This window comes from Sphaerodactylus townsendi, linkage group LG08 (genome assembly GCF_021028975.2).
Source record: "Sphaerodactylus townsendi isolate TG3544 linkage group LG08, MPM_Stown_v2.3, whole genome shotgun sequence".
NCBI lineage: Eukaryota > Metazoa > Chordata > Lepidosauria > Squamata > Sphaerodactylidae > Sphaerodactylus > Sphaerodactylus townsendi.
In genome coordinates this window covers 103,441,136-103,454,621 of record NC_059432.1, presented here as the reverse complement: position 1 = coordinate 103,454,621, position 13,486 = coordinate 103,441,136, and the positions used below count along the sequence as shown (strand labels likewise).

General features: G+C 44.8%; 1 protein-coding gene across 2 annotated transcripts in view; it reads left to right on the top strand.

The window, feature by feature from the left end:
• Positions 1–13,486, top strand: part of PEX5L (peroxisomal biogenesis factor 5 like) — a 253,619-nt gene that overhangs the window by 169,196 nt on the left and 70,937 nt on the right. Inside the window, exons 1-2 of one of the 2 annotated variants that reach the window (XM_048506804.1) lie at positions 11,953–12,082; positions 12,822–12,926. The exons of the other annotated variant lie outside the window; for it this stretch is intronic. Of the exons in view, the coding sequence (XP_048362761.1) occupies positions 12,077–12,082; positions 12,822–12,926 (111 nt within the window). The 5' untranslated portion in view covers positions 11,953–12,076. Of the gene's footprint in view, positions 1–11,952; positions 12,083–12,821; positions 12,927–13,486 lie in introns of those variants that run through there. 2 annotated transcript variants of the gene reach the window in all.

Sequence of the window (13,486 nt, the reverse complement as noted above, 5' to 3'; positions counted from 1 at the left end):
CGTTCTGTATTGCTGCACTGTCACTGGGGTTTGTAGGCTGGGGGGTACTCATTTCCAAGTACAGTCTCTAAACTTTCAGGGAGTTTGATCAGGAGACTGTTCTGGCCATTATACTTCAGGTTTGGTGCAGTTTGATCTGGGGGGCCAAAGTTATGGACCCCCCAAAACTGTAGCCCCTATCTCCTATTAGGTCTCATTAGAAAACAATGGGGGATAGGGCTGCCCCCTTGGAGACCATGCAACTTTGGACTCTTTGAAGACCAAACCCTCACCAAACTTGGGGAGGTACAAGGACAGTCTCCCAGGATTATGCCGAAATTTTAGCGCTTGATATGTAATACAAAAGTGCACCTACGAATCTGCAGTACCTTAAATGTCCCTGGTGCAAAAAATTTTGAGTCGAGTGGAGGGTGGCACTTCATGGGGGGGGGGGGGCATCCAACTCAGGTTTTGCCCAGGGATACAGTTTGCCCAGAGCTGCCTCGTTACGCCCCTGCACACACACACCCTAGATTGAACTGTAAGTGACTTGTCCAGAAAAGACAATACAACCTTAGAATGTGTTAATTATTTTGTACTTGTAAGAAAACTGTAGCTGTTTTTCAAAGAGATTTCCACTTAGGCCTACACATACATCCAACTGGATAAATGCTTCACACAGCTGGGGGGGTCGTGGTGGTTGATCACACTGGCCGCCGTTCCATGCATTTGATGTGGCTCTTAACAGGATGCCAAGTCTTTGTAGTGAATAGGAACCCCTTAGTGGTATGTGGGTGTGGATACAAATGTACCATTTACTTATTTTTTTTTTAGGAGTTTGTTATTAAGAAAAATGAATTTAGGGTATAAATCGTAGTACAGAATAAATCGAGAATGGTGGCCATAACAATTAAAAAATCACACTGAGAGTAAACACCTGCCACCATTCTCCAGATATTACAGTACCCGCAGAAGCGTCAGCTGCACCACTGCCAGCTTTTCAGATTCTTAAGCCGCGCGATGTAACCTTTTTGAGACCGAAAGTACCCAAACTTCTGGCAAACTCCAAACCCCACTTTATTTATTGCAAAGTGCCAACCCGCAATTTAACCTGAATGCTGGATGCCTTGTATTTAGGAAAAAAAACGTGGCTGGCTCCCTCTCTTCCCTCTGCCCCCAATCTAATTTGAGCAGCCAGCCTGCTCAGCCTGCCCAGCAAGTCCCAATTTCCACACCACTCTGTGCCCCTCTAGCATCTCTCTTGACCTTCTCTGCCTAAGTAATCTCTCGGCAGCAGCCACCTGGAGCATTAGAGGCACTCCAGGCCCGCCAGGTAGCCAAGTCCTCCCTACCTTACACCAAAGTGCACCCCACAAGGCCAAGGCAAGCCTAGATGTGTGTGTGTGTATGGAGTACTTCTGCCCCCCCACATGAGATGAACTCATGTGTGCGCTCCACAGAGAGCTCCGAGTGCTCAAATTCTGGCATCGGGTGCTGCTGGGTCAGCAGTGCATTACTACAGTCTTAAGTGCTCATTCTTGGTTCTTTTACCTTGTTAGCTATTTTCCCTCCAGCTTCACAATGTTGAGGAGCAGGCCCCATGCCAATTTTTGGCTATTAAAACAGTAGGAGTTGTTAAATTGACTTGTCAGGTTCCTACTTTATTGTGTCTTCAAAAAAGAAGGGGAACAGGGGGAAAGAAAACAAAACCCAAGCATTATAACCAGTTCACCAGCTGCACGGTATAATTAATAACTTCACATATTAAATATATAAACTTTTCTCCAATGCCACCCAATAGGTATCAAAATGCCTTTTTGCCTATGAACATTCCCCACATTAATCATGGGTACTTTCGTGGATTTTATTTCAGTTGTAACATACTAATGCCATCATTCTTTATAGCAGGACTGGCCGTGGTTAGTATTTGAATAAGAGACTACCAAAGAAGACTGGGGTTGCTACGTGGAGGAAGACACAGGCTCTCACACGCCTGCCCATCTAGTGATGTAGTGGTTAAGAGCAGGTATATTCTAATCTGGAGAACAGAGTTTGATTCCCCACTCCTCCACCTGAATGGCAGAGGCTTATTTGATGAACCAGACGTGTTTACGCACTCCTGTATTTCTGCTGGGTTACCTTGGGCTAGTCACAGTTCTTCAGGACTTCTCTCAGCCCCACCTCCCTCACAAGGTGTCTGTTGTGGGGAGAGGAAGGGAAAAGAGCTTGTAAGCCACCTTGGGTCTCCTTAGAGGAGAGAAAGGTGGGGTATAAATCCAATCTCCTCCTCCTCCTCCTCCTCCTCCTCCTCCTCCTCCTCCTCTTCTTCTTCTTCTTCTTCTTCTTCTTCTTCTTCTTCTTCTTCTTCTTCTTCTTCTTCTTCTTCTTCTTCTTCTTCTTCTTCTTCTTCTTCTTCACCTCTGCTCATCTGGTGCCTTGAAAACCCCATGGTCTTGGGATCTTCATGCATCAGTTGTGACTTGATGGCATACAATGATTATGCTATTATAACCATTTATAATGACTGCAAATGCACCATTCCTATCTCATTTTTGAAGCTGGGGGGTAAACCACAATTCCACAGCCGATCTGTGCTTTGAATAAACTGTTTTGGAGATGTAAATAGCTTTTGAGACCTCATAACAAAGAGCATCTTTGTCCTGGGGCAAGCAACCACAACTGCTTCATTTGTTATTTTCAAGCTGCCTACCCCCTTGCAGGCTATTCTATAATAATCATTCAGCGGGAAGAAGGCCCTGTATGTCTGAAGTTTGTTTAGTTCTCCGGTGACTAACAAAGACCATTTTATTCCTGCTGGGTTTGTCTGTGTAAAGGGCCATCAAGTTGCAGCCAGCTTATGGTGATCCCACAGGGTTTTCAGAGCAAGAGACAGAGGTGGTTCGCCGTTGCCTGTCTCTGCATATCAACCCTGGACTTCTTTGGTGGTCTCCCATCCAGGTATTAGCCAGAGCCAAGCTTTCTTAGCTTCTGACATCTGATGGGTTCCGTCTAGCTTGGGCCACCCAGGTCATGTTGTCTTTATATCTACCTGACATAATTTTATCTTTTCCTCCAGTGAGGTGAAGATGAAATACATGGTTCTTCCCTGATCTGTTTTATCCTTATAACACCCCTGTGAGGTAAGCTGAGTTGAAGGAGTCTATCCATTAGGGGGGTTTTATCCTGTCCTTCCTCGAGGGAGCTCAGGATGATATCTGTGGTTCTTTCCTCTTCCATTGTATCCTCACAACAATCCTGCAAGGTAGATTAAACTTTCTATCTAGCACATTTTCATGGAGCTCAAACCAGCATACATGGTTCTCTCCACCCCTTCATTTTATCCTACCAGCAGGCTCAGAAACTGACCTAAAATCACCCAGTGAGTTTTGTGGCTGACTTGGGATTCGAACTTGGGTCTTCCAAATCCTTGTCTGCATCTATCTGCTACATTGTACTGGCTCTCAGGTATTCTCAGGAGCAGCAGTGGCGTAGGAGGTGAAGAGCTCGTGTATCTAATCTGGAGGAACCGGGTTTGATTCCCAGCTCTGCCGCCTGAGCTGTGGAGGTTTATCTGGGGAATTCAGATTAGCCTGTGCACTCCCACACACGCCAGCTGGGTGACCTTGGGCTAGTCACAGCTTCTCGGAGCTCTCTCAGCCCCACCTACCTCACAGGGTGTATGTTGTGAGGGGGGAAGGGCAAGGAGATTGTAAGCCCCTTTGAGTCTCCTGCAGGAGAGAAAAGGGGGATATAAATCCAAACTCTTCTTCTTCTTCTTATACTGATGATGTCACTAAGGAGTTTTGTATCATGCAGGAGAAATTTTAAAACATCCTTTATGTAAGGGCCAGTTTGGATTTTTACTTGAACCTTCTTCTGAATCCAACACTTGCTGGGCCCTGATATTGTTGGAATTTTCCCAACATTATTCTTAGTCGCAGCAGTGATATTTGCCATGTGCTCCAGCCAGTGAAAACTGGAATATCAGAAACAGATCACTTTGTTACAATCTCTTCTCCGAAAGCAAGCCTTACCTTTGCCCTGCTCCAGTGTGCAAGAAACCCGCCCCATCCTTTCTAGCTCAGCTTGTGTGTTCTGCATGTTGATTTTAAAATTTGCACATTGCAGACAAGATTTCCATTTGTCAAGCTCATCCACCGAGTCCTCCAAGGTGCAGCATTTATGGGGAAAAAATTATTTCCCTTGCTTCTCCAAGTGGTGTTGATCTATTCATTATGAGAATCCGGCAAGTGTAAAATGAGCTGATCCAGAACGAAGCACATCCTTTCTAAGATGCTAAGCTACAGAAACAGATAGCAGGAAACCAGAAAACCACTGAATACAGAGAAAGAAACAGTCAAAAGCAAACTTCCACTATTATTGATGTGGAAAAGCATCCTAGCGTCATAAAAAAAAACCTGCATATTATCAATGGTGTTACGTTACAAATCTTGATAAACGAATCATCCTGGATTTTGGAAACAAATCATAGAGGCGCTGTGACTCAGTTCAGACAAACCGTGGTTTATTTCAATTGAGTTTGTGAAGCCAAGATTTGGCTGGCAGACTGCCCTTTGAATCGTAGTTTGCCTTCACCCGATGGTGGCTTCATCATCTTCGCTCATTCCTATTGCCTCCCCTGCTGAGATCCATCTTGTATCCTGGCTTGCTTTGTAGCAAAGGGCAGTGCTGGAGAACAATGTACTATATATTCCAAATCCAAATCCAAAACCTTTATTAGGCATAAAACCGTGTGTGTCATGAATCCCAAATACAATAAAAAGATCATTATTGAACAACTTGCAGTACACAGAGTAAAAATGTAGCAACAGCTTCAGAGATTTCAGCATTAGAGTTATTTAGAAGCTTAGCCATTTTTATCTTATCAGAAAGGATCCATAAATCCTGTTGGTAATACAGTTCTCAAATCAGTTCTGATGTTGTTGTATTTTGAACAGTGAATGTACTGTATATTAAACCAGGAAGTCTGCATGGTTAATTAACTAATGCTGAACAGGAAACCTAAGGTAACGGTTTCCTGGAAACCCTATTTGTACAGTATGCATCTTGGCAAATGCACTGCTCACTGTCACACATCTTTTTAAGATATGCCTAAAAGCAGTGACAAGTGAATAGTCCCTGAGGTCACAGTCGTGTGCGCAATTAGCTAAAATGTTTTGATTTGATTTCTGTGGAATTTAAAGGAAATTAATTGTGTGCAGGATGATTTAATGTGAGCCTCAGGCTGCAATCCTGTGTGCAGTGGATTTTTTCAAACCTTATTAAAATCAGGTTTTTATAACTCACTGTTTCAACTCATCCCTTAACGCTGGGATGACTGAATAGGTGGCACATGAGCAGCAATTTTTAATAGACTAATTGTCCTTGGAGTTCTTTTGAGCTGCTAGGTTAGCAGAACATGGTAATATGAGTACCTGTTAGATAGGATCAGTGAAGCAGTATATCCCGTGGCACAACATATCCCTCAATGCAGGGTCTGGGTTGGTGGGAGGAATATATTCAGTCCCGTTGTGTGATTTCTGTCTTCCTCATTAGCATTTAAAACTTGTAATGGCTGGAATATAAAGACGTTAGATGGGCTTTGCTTGAGCAGACCATTAGTCTGTCTTGTCCAACCCTGGCTAGGCAGCTGTCTCTGGGAAACTCACAAGCAGGAAATAAGAACATAAGAACTAGCCTGCTGGATCAGACCAGAGTCCATCTTGTCCAGCACTCTGCTACTCGCAGTGGCCCACCAGGTGCCTTTGGGAGCTCACATGCAGGAGGTGAAAGCAATGGCCTTCTGCAGCTGCTGCTCCTGAGCACCTGGTCTGCTAAGGCATTTGCAATCTCAGATCAAGGAGGATCAAGATTGGTAGCCATAGATCGACTTCTCCTCCATAAAGACAGAAGCCCCTTGCCCACCCCCCCAACTCTTGTTTTTTATCCAGAACATCCACTATGAGGTGGTATATTATGTTCTTGAGTACCTTGGGTAATAAAACCCTGAAGTGGTGACAATTTTCTGTTGGCAAACCTTTTGTCATAGTGACAGTCACCCATCTTGTGGTTGTGAATTCCTCAACTTTGTTCTGTATTGCTTGACGGAGTATTTTCCTTTGTTCTGAACCCACAACCAGAAAGTTTCAGTGGGTCATCCTAAGTGCTATTGTTGTACAAAAGGGAGAATCGCTCCCTCCCCAGTGTCATGACTCTGGAAAAATCTCCATCATGTCTTCTTAGTTGTCTTATTTGGAGGACTCAAAATCCAAATTCTTTGGTTTGTTTCTCCCATGGGAACATGGTCCAACTCTTTTTGGCTTCCCCTTTCTGCACCCTTTTGTAATGCTACGATCATCCACTTCTGCTGCATAGACTTATCCAAGGAAAAGTGTAGGTTAGGCTGTTAAAATAGGTCACAGGAGTTGTTTGGCTCAGACTCAGCCAGTGGTAATAAAAGTTCATCACCAGAGGTGGGATCCAGCAGGTTCTCACAGGTTCCCGAGTGTAGGTTACTAATTATTTGTGTGTGCCGAGAGGGGGTTACTAATTGGTGATTTTGCCACGTGATTTTTGCCTTAGTTACGCCCCTCCTCTCAGCAGTAGCGCGCAGAACTTGAAGCAGTCTAGCAGGAGGTGCACCGGCGTGTGTGGCAGTGGTGCATTCGTTTCCCGCCCAAGGACCAGCACAGCGGCTGCATCCTTGCCACAGCCCCGCCCAGGAATGCCCCGCCCAGCCCCATTGGCGCTACGCCACAGTTTGAATCCCACCACCATGGGAACCTGTTACTAAAATTTTTGCATCCCACCACTGGTCATCACCATGGGCCAAGTCCAAACTGAATTGCTCCTGTGGGGTAGCCAGCAGCCGTCAGGCTGGCTGGCTTTCCCCTCAGCTGTTTGTGGCCCTGCAGGGAAGCAACCCAATAAGATCTCTCCCAATAAAAGAAAGTACGAACACCCCATTCCCTGGACGATTGATTGAAAGCGTTATTTATGCTAGGAAGCGTGGAGAAGAATAAATAAAAGAGCAGCTGAGCTGAAATTATCTTGTGTTTGAGGCAAAGTAGAGGAGATCACTCATTCAAGCATCTTTTTCTGAGCCATCTACATCTTCTCGCAGCAAACGGCTGATCTGCTCAGAATGTGGCGTTCCATCCATAATTTTTGAGGGCTGTCATAGTCTCAGTAGTTCTATTGTAAAGGGCGGAACAGTTTAGGAATAGTTTAGAATGCGATCAGGTGCCTTTAATTGGCATCTTATTGGGGCAGTTTAGTTGAATTACTTGGTCTGTTTCAGTGGAATGCCGCCGATTGCAGACAGACGTCAGCACATACTGCTTATAGCTGCCGGTGTTAAGTATGCCTGTATAGTGGGGACAGCCATCTGTTTGGTACCATCTAGGATAAAATACTCCAGTGTTTTTAAAGGTGTTTGTCTGCGGAGCTGTTAATTTGATAATCACACAAGGTCATTTTCTGGGGGAGCTGATCATAAAATGCAAAGCAAATGCGGCGGGGAAGTCACCTTGATGGGAATGTAGCAGAATGCTGTCATGCTGTTAGAATATTCTCAGCCCTATCTCCAAATTCAGGTTGAAGCAAGACGCAAGGTGCATCTTCTCAACTTGTACAAGCCAATTCTTTAACTGCTGCCCCCATTCCCAAGGTCCCGGCCCTTGTTTTTAAGCCTCGAGTTTAGAGAGTCTATAGCTGTGTACCAAGAGAGGGATGAAAGGTTGCTACTGTCTGTTCCCCAGCTCCCAAATACTAGTTAGACTGGGAGGAGGTTTATAAAATCGATTTGTTTAGTGTATTGTTGTTTCTCTAGTGTACCTTTGTTCCCTGGAGCTGGAGGAAGTACACATGATTCCGTCTTCCAAATACCCTCACAATAGCCATGTGAAGAAACCGATGATGAGGAGCAGCAGTGGCGTAGGAGGTTAAGAGCTCGTGTATCTAATCTGGAGGAACTGGGTTTGATTCCCAGCTCTGCCGCCTGAGCTGTGGAGGCTTATCTGGGGAATTCAGATTAGCCTGTACACTCCCACACACGCCAGCTGGGTGACCTTGGGCTAGTCACAGCTTCTCGGAGCTCTCTCAGCCCCACCTACCTCACAGGGTGTTTGTTGTGAGGGGGGAAGGGCAAGGAGATTGTAAGCCCCGTTGAGTCTCCTGCAGGAGAGAAAGGGAGGATATAAATCCAAACTCTTCTTCTTCTTCATAAGTGGGTCAGAATCACTTAGTGAACCTGGCGGCCGAGTGGAGGTTTGAATGTGGTTTTTCCCAACCAAAGTCCCAACACCCTTACTACTAATGGGTCCAGTGAATAGTTACAGCTTCCCCCCCCTTTTGGGGGGGGGGGCAAAACCAAAGCCGAACTCTTGAAACCAGGGTTGGTTCATGGGTCATATGGATAAAAAGCAGTGAATCTTTCATGCGACGACCATGGCTATCCGGTTGATTTTTTTCCATACGGTAACCTGATCTTGAGCACTAACGTGAGTATCATGGCTTTTTTCAGGCAGTAGGTGAGACATTGAAGAGAAAATGGCTCTGGCTTCAGAAATGTGAGCTGATCTTTTCCTTGGTGGGTTCCCCCCCCCCTCCTGTGCAAGAAGTTAAACAGCACTGCATGCCTTCCAACGCATCCTTTCTAATGGACAGAACATGCTTCCTCCCAGCATTTAACACAACAGGACTAATGTCTTTTGCCCAACACCGCATGACGTGTCTTGCTAGCACAAGAGCAGTTCTACATGGCACATCTGAGGAGATCATAATTTTTAAAAATAATAATAACACGGAGCCGGAATCACAAACGGAAGAGTGCAGCTTTGGCCCGTTTGTTCTGCTTTGCAAGGAGAATGTGCTTCCCATCTGAAACGCGATACTCTAATTTGTCGCACCGTTCACTAAGTTGCATTTTGCCGTTCTTTGGATGTTTCGAGAAACCAGACAACTGAGCATGCTTACATTTTATGACTCTTGATATGAGCATGCACTGTTCGATAACTGCAGGGCACTGAATGAATTTTGTTAAAAGTGTCGCTTTGATTGATTCAGTCAAAAATTAACAGCCTTATGGATGTGTTTTGGGTTCCAGGAATAAAATGTCCTAATATCATCATCGGATGTGTCTTGACCTGGCAGAAAGAAACAGTACAGCACCGTGAACTGGGCCAGAAAGATATTTCAGATCTGTAGGTGCCTGCATCGAAATTATAGATGCTTGGTGCACCAATATCAGGTTGTTAGTGAACCATGCAAGTGAATGGAGGAATTTTTCCAACTCTGATTAATTACCTTTTGCTCTGCCACACAGTAGCTACAGAGTCTATTGAAAAGAGTCTTTGTGAATAAAACAGTGGAAAATAAGGGCCAGATTCAGCTCATTTAGCCAGTTTTTACACACATATGCTGACCTGCAGACCGTGAGAGGCAGGTTACAGCATCCTGCTTGCTTCTTTGAAGCAATATAGGCAAGAGGTGTTTCCAGGAGACAGAGTTGTTCAGGGCAGAGTGTTTCAGACTGGGGAGTGGCAGCGTGTCAGGATTTGCTTCACTCATAGAATCATAGAGTTGGAAGAGACCACCAGGGCCATCAAGTCCAATCCTCTTGCCATGCAGGAACACATAATCAAAGCACTCCTGACATATGATCATCCAGCCTCTGGGTCTCCCCGGTGGCCTTGTGTAGTCCTGCTCCCCAGGCAGTTCAACCACAGCTCTGCAACGGCTCATCTTCTCTGTCAGCTGGCTGCTGATGCCAAGCCAGGAGGCACGCACTGTGCCGCCTAGTTTGCAGCTCCATTCTCAGCTTCCTCCTTTATACAAATTCACATGTTTATTTTTTAAAAGATTCCTATCCTAACTCATCCCCTTGAACTCGAGGGACCTCATGTTTCTCCTTTTCTACCAACTAAGGGGCTTTCCCCACTGACAGAGGTGAACTGGTTTCCACCTAAGTTCGCCTCAGTGAATCCCCACTGCCACCGAGCTCAACATTGTTTCGTCTCAGTTCCCCCCCCCCCTCAGAACTGCAACATCCTTGTCGCAGTTATGAACTACACTTTTCTGCTGGAACAAGGTCGATACTGCTTCGAAGTGGGGAAGCATCGAAATGACACCTCATCCGTTCAACCAATCACAAGCCGCTTTTGTGGCATGCGCAGAACGGGAGAGTAGTGGCAGGCAGAAAGCGCATGTAACTGTAAACTGTAAAAACTGTAAAAACAAAAGAACGCTCCCGCTTCCCACCGTAACACAAGTGCCAATCACGATCGAGGAGCGAAACAGGCATCAAGATGATCCCGCCCACTTAGCTCGGTTCCAGGGGGCCAATTCAGTTGCTGTGGGGACAGCCTGGAATCGCCCTCCACTGAAGGGAACCGAGTCGACCTTAGCTCCCTTCTGTAGTGGGGAACATGACTGGTGCGCAATCATGTTCAGAACCTGTTCTGGTTAGGGCTGCCAGGTTCCCACCAGTAGCAGGAGCCCCCCCTGCCCTGAGCTCTGCCCCACTTATCAGCTAGCCAGCAAGGTGGGGGGGGGGGCTTTCCAGCAGCAGAGAGACACTGGCCCAGTATCTCAGTGGTGTTTGCTAGCAGCACGGAACGGTAACTTCTGACTAGGGATGCCAGCCTCCAGGTGAGACCTGGGGATCCCCTGAAATTACAGCTTATCTCCAGACTACAGGAACAATTCCCCTGGAGAAAATGGCTTCTTTGGAGGGTGGACGCCACAGCAGTGCACTTCATTGAGGCCCCTGTCTTCCCTAGGTTCAATCCTGAAATCTCCAGGAATTTTCTAGTCTGGATCCGGCATCCCATCCCCCTACCTCCCATCCCCCGCCAGTAGCCAGAAGGGACTTGGCAACCCTACTTCTGACACGCACTGAAAGTGGCATAGTTGTGTCATGGGCAACATGGAATTCTCTGGTATTTGGGCAAAAGCTCTATGGTAAAAATGGCTTCTACCATAGAGTTTTTGCCCAAATACTAGGGCCCAAATATCATTATATGAGGGGTCACATGGATATAAACTGGCAGAGTTTTATAGGTATACACAGGATTTGACTGAAAGAAAAATTGCCTGCAATGCTACGTCAGAACTGAGTCATAGCTGTGATCCATGAATCAGTTCAGATATCGCTCTATGAATGAGTAGGCAGCAAAATGACTAAGTTTCAACTCTGTTTATCTCAGAATCCCACATTCTTTTGTCGTTTTTAAAGAAAAACTGTGCATTCTTTGAAATAAATGCTTTTAGAAACCTACATTCTTATTATCAATGGGACCAAATACAGCTTCCACTGAGATTATACCCAGCGGGAATTAAACGAAGCTTTTTACTCATGAAAACTTGGAACATTGTCTTTCCAAATTCAATCCAGTCTCCCTTATTTTAAAATGCCATTCATTTTATAATTGCTTTTTCTTATACGGCAATGAATATTTTTGTGTGTGCTCTGCTTATGTATGCAAAGAAGACTTCACTGCATTCTCTAGAGAAAGTAATCTCACTTCAGACAAATTCATGTGCTGTATTTAATTTGGTTTTCGTGAGATGTTGCTTTTAATTCCATGTTTTGTCCTTTGTAATTTCCACTCAACAATTAACCAACATTTTGTGTGACTGTTGTGGGTTTTTCAGGCTATGTGGCCACGGTCTTATAGACCAGACCATGGCCATGTAGCCCAGAAAACCCACAACAGACAGTCAATTCTGGCTCTGAGAGCTTTCGATGATACACAACGCTTTATATTTCGTGCTGTAAATTCAAGTTCGGAGAAATATTTTCTCGATTTTAATGTCACATCCCAGTGGGATTTAAGTGGGAAATAATGTAAGAGTGTTTTTAGCTTATGGTGCAGTTTGCTGGATGATTGCAATGACCATATGATTCCCGGTCTGAAGGTTTTTTTGTCCTATGGTGACTTGACGTGAGATTGATGTTTTGTTTCCCAAGAACAGGAGCCGTCAGTGGAAGTGCCTGACAACATTATCAACTGGTTAATGGGTTGTTACAGAATGCCTGAAGGCACTCTAGGACTACCAACAACAGAAGAGTGTGTCATGATGTTTGATTTCCTAAATGAAAGTTAGTCATATTGTTTGTGCCAGCTGCTGTTGTTATAAACGATATCACACCTGGTGCCCAATCCTACAGCTTTAACTTCAAGGTACTTTTGTCTAAATGGTGAGGCCTTGACATTTAATTCAGAACCGTTAGACTTGTCATTTGCACTTTTGAGTATATTATGTTGTTACATTCTTTTAAAACAATACTGTATGATAGGCTATTATGCTGTTACCCCAGATTGGGTAAGAGCTGAGATCTCACCTGTGTGCATCTGGAAGATTTCCTTACAGATGCACAGTCCAAACAAGGGATCTCTTGATTCAGTAGTTTGTGTCTTAGCCACTGTTCTGTGCCACATAGACAGGCGACTTCTTTTGAGAAACATATATTGGGGTTTTAAACTGTGGTTGAAGACACTATAATCCACGGGGTCTTATGAGGAATCCTAACAGAAACATCAGTCCCACAGGAGAGGGAAAACAATAACACAGCATGGATGTAGCCTCAAAAAGTTATCATGAAGTACGAGCGTAGCATTGGGCACTAGCTGTATTCGCTGTTGTTAACAAATTCAGTTTTATTTCTTTTCTGCCATGACTGAATTAGCAACTTTGTTTTCAGCGGCCTACTACTTAACACCTTAATTTCATTTCTGGACTTTTGGGGGAACCGTATTAACAATAAGCTATTGCTATATCTGTGACAGGTGACTGAAGTTCCCTCCTGACGCAAGTCATTGTTGATTTCACTGTTATAGGGGAAAGGCTCTAGGGCGGCAGATAAGGCTGTTGCCATGGTGATGAAGGAGATACCGAGGGAGGAGTCTGCCGAGGAAAAACCCCTCCTTACTATGAAATCACAGGTGGGCAGAATGATAGGATTCCAAGGAGGAAGCTGACATATGGTGATTTTCATGGAGGCCACAATTAGCCAACAATCTTTTACTGTTCTTGGAGCCAACCCTTCTCCGCAAAGGAGCTTTTTTAATGTGTGGCTACTCATAACCCCAAATTGCACTGGGATTTTTTTTGACTAAAACGGAAATAATTGTCAACATTCCGCATCGCACCTGTTGCGGTTTTGCCTTTAGCAAATCTACTTCCGCTTGGCCCCTATTTTAACTATACAAAAATGCATCATACATAAAGCTATACATTCTGGGGCGGGGGGAGGGGAATCACCCACACCTCACAAATGCACTGCTTGTGCGTTCGGGTTTGGGAAGTTAAAAAAAACCGACAGATGTTCTGAGTGCAATGATTTATGGAGCCACGGTGTACATATGTCAGTTACCAGCGGAGTATCTAAAACTGATTGAAACTGTCAACTGTGATTCATGCTGTCCATAGCTTCATAATACCGTATATATAAATGCACATGACAAAAGAGATGTTGAACGAACCATACGCAACAGCGCTTCTA